A 2,692-nucleotide genomic window follows, 5' to 3' on the forward strand; every position below is an offset into this window, starting at 1 on the left:
CTTCCTTCTCCCCATCCTATGCACCAACCAACCAATCTTTATCTGCCACTCATCTTCAGCTGTATCTTTTTTTTTACTTCATTTATACCCGACCTTTCTCCTCAATGGGGACCCAAAGCAGCTTACATCATTCTCCAGTCCTCCATTTTATCCTCACAACAACCTAGACAGGTAGATTAGGCTGAAAATTTGTGATTGGCCCAGCATCATCCAGTGAGCTTCTATGGCAGAGTGGGAAAACGTGGGTCTGAAGCTCTAACTGCTAAATATACTGGTTGGCTGCTGTTGAATAGTAGCAAGCAGCCAGTCCTGGGTGAGTCATGCAAGTCACATGGTATCAAGTTGCCTGGTGTTTGCTGCCAGGCCTGGCCCCGATGAGTCCTAAAACAACCCTGGAAAGGGCCCTGCTCCCTCCACCTTTAATTGACAGAAACCAAGTCTTGAAGGTTAGCAATACTGTAGTTGTTGCCTAGCAATGGCCCCTGAAGACATTTGTTTGTTAAAGCTACAGCTATTTTGGGGTATTTTTTAACTCTCCAGTGTATTTGTCCCCCTACAAACCTGAGGCTTTTCTCAGGTTTTTAGAAAGATCTGTCTTGCTTGTTCACGGCTGCAGTATCTGGACTTAAGCATCTACAGAGTTCTTCAAGTTGGGAATTAGATTTATTAATAATTAATGGCAGCAGTTATGGTAATCTAATCTTATTATCAAATGCAGTGTTTTTGGATTGAAATTGAAATAACTTAAAAGCTATTTGAGGGCTAAAATCCTTGTTTTAAAAACAGAAATGTTATCTATGTTGTGGTTAGTTTTCATTCTTCAGCAAACAGTTTTGATCAGGTTAATGAACATGAGGGACTTCAACTAAAACTGAATGTACTGGATGAAAAAATATTAAGTGACATTGAATATCAGAAACTTATACTTTTTGAGTGTATATACTGTTGGGAATCATCTTTAGATTATACCTTCTTTAAATAGTGCAGTCCAGATATAGAGAGTCCTTTTGGAGCAGGCCATGTCTATGTCTTTCTTTTCTAAATGAAAAAAGAATCTGTGCATCATTTCAGTGCATCTTATCTCTTACTCCATGAATAAAATTATGGTAAATTATACTCAACTGATAAAAGCCAATCCCCCAAAACTGTTCTTCAGGTTTATTTTAACATCATTTAATATTTTAGATTTATAAATTACTAATGATATTATTTTCTTTACAGAAAACAGAACCAAGAAATACTTGTTCATGCAATAACAGTAAGTATGCAGGGGGTTTTTACACACAGTATTTTCTAATTATGCACTCCTTGGAAGTAGGTCTTCTAAAATTCTAAAATTCCAATCTTAAATCAGTAAATAGTTTGAGGTTAACAATACGTGTATACAGTGTAGCAGAATTCCAACACTTCATGCCAAAGGCTGGCAACTCCTTAGGAGCATTTGGGGGGGTGATGTTGCAACACCACTTCCAGTCACATAACTGGAAGTGATGTCATGGCATTGCCACAATATTCTAAGCAATATTCTAAGCAATCTAATGCCAAACTAAGCAATCTAATGCTATTTCACGGACAAAGTCCTGGCGCTTCGCCGTGACCTCCCTGCCACAGTTGAAACAGTGAGTGAGCTTGAGGCCCCTTGCACGTCCTCACAGGGCTTAGAATGTTTTAACCTGCTCAGTCTGGAGGAACTTGACAGATTGCTTGTATCTGTGTGTCAAACCACATGCCGCCTTGATCCATGCCCCTCCTGGCTCATTAAAGCGGGCCACGAGGAGTTCCGAGGTGCATTAAGGGAGATTGTCAACAAGTCCCTCTCAGCACTCAAGGAGGTGATGGTCTGCCTTCTCTTGAAAAAACCAACTCTGGACCCGGCTGAATTGGCCAAGTATCGGCCGGTGTCTAATTTGCCCTATTTGGGCAAATTGATTGAGAGGGCGGTGGCGAACCAGCTACAGGGCTTTCTGGATGACGCTTCTGTCCTTGATTCATTCCAGTCCAGCTTTTGCCCAGGGCATGGGACGGAGACGGTGCTAGTTGCCCTTACTGACGACCTCCGTAGGCATCTGGATCGAGGTGGCATGGTGGCACTGTTGTTGTTAGATCTGTCGGCTGCGTTTTACACGGTCGACCATCAGTTGCTGACCCGCCGCCTTGCTGAAATGGGGATACAGGGGCTCGCTCTTCAATGGCTTGCCTCTTTTCTCCAAGGTCGGGGACAGAGGGTGGCAATAGGGGAACAGCAGTCCTGGAGGCACCCACTTGAATGTGGTGTGCCTCAGGGGGCAGTGCTCTCCCCGATGTTGTTTAACATCTACATGCGCCCCCTTGCCCAGATTGCCAGGAGGTATGGGCTGGGTTGCCATCAACATGCAGATGACACCCAGCTCTATCTGATGTTGGGTGGTCAGTTGGGCTCCAACGCAGAAGATCTGAACCGGGCATTACAGGTTGTGGCTGGGTGGCTCAGGCTGAGCCGGCTGAAACTAAACCCAGCGAAGACGGAGGTCCTGTGCCTGAGTCGGATCAATTCGGGGTTGGGGGTCCAACTCCTGACCTTTGACGGGATGCCTCTGGTGCCATCGTCGGAGGTTAGGAGTTTGGGAGTGCTCCTAGATTCCTCCTTAACTATGGAAGCCCAGGTGGCAGCCACTGCCAGATCAGCATTTTACCACCTTAGGCTGGTTCAGCA

The 2,692-nt window shown here is 44.9% G+C and overlaps 1 protein-coding gene across 1 annotated transcript in view; it reads left to right on the plus strand.

Annotated features, from left to right (window-relative positions):
• The window catches only part of RYR3 (ryanodine receptor 3), a 366,192-nt gene that overhangs the window by 74,825 nt on the left and 288,675 nt on the right, over positions 1-2,692 (plus strand). The window contains exon 17 of the mRNA XM_015409322.1: positions 1,222-1,258. Within this exon, the coding sequence (XP_015264808.1) occupies positions 1,222-1,258 (37 nt within the window). The remainder of the gene's footprint in view (positions 1-1,221; positions 1,259-2,692) is intronic.

The sequence above is a fragment of the Gekko japonicus genome, unplaced genomic scaffold (assembly GCF_001447785.1).
Source record: "Gekko japonicus isolate JY-2015 unplaced genomic scaffold, Gekko_japonicus_V1.1 scaffold613, whole genome shotgun sequence".
NCBI classification, from domain to species: domain Eukaryota; kingdom Metazoa; phylum Chordata; class Lepidosauria; order Squamata; family Gekkonidae; genus Gekko; species Gekko japonicus.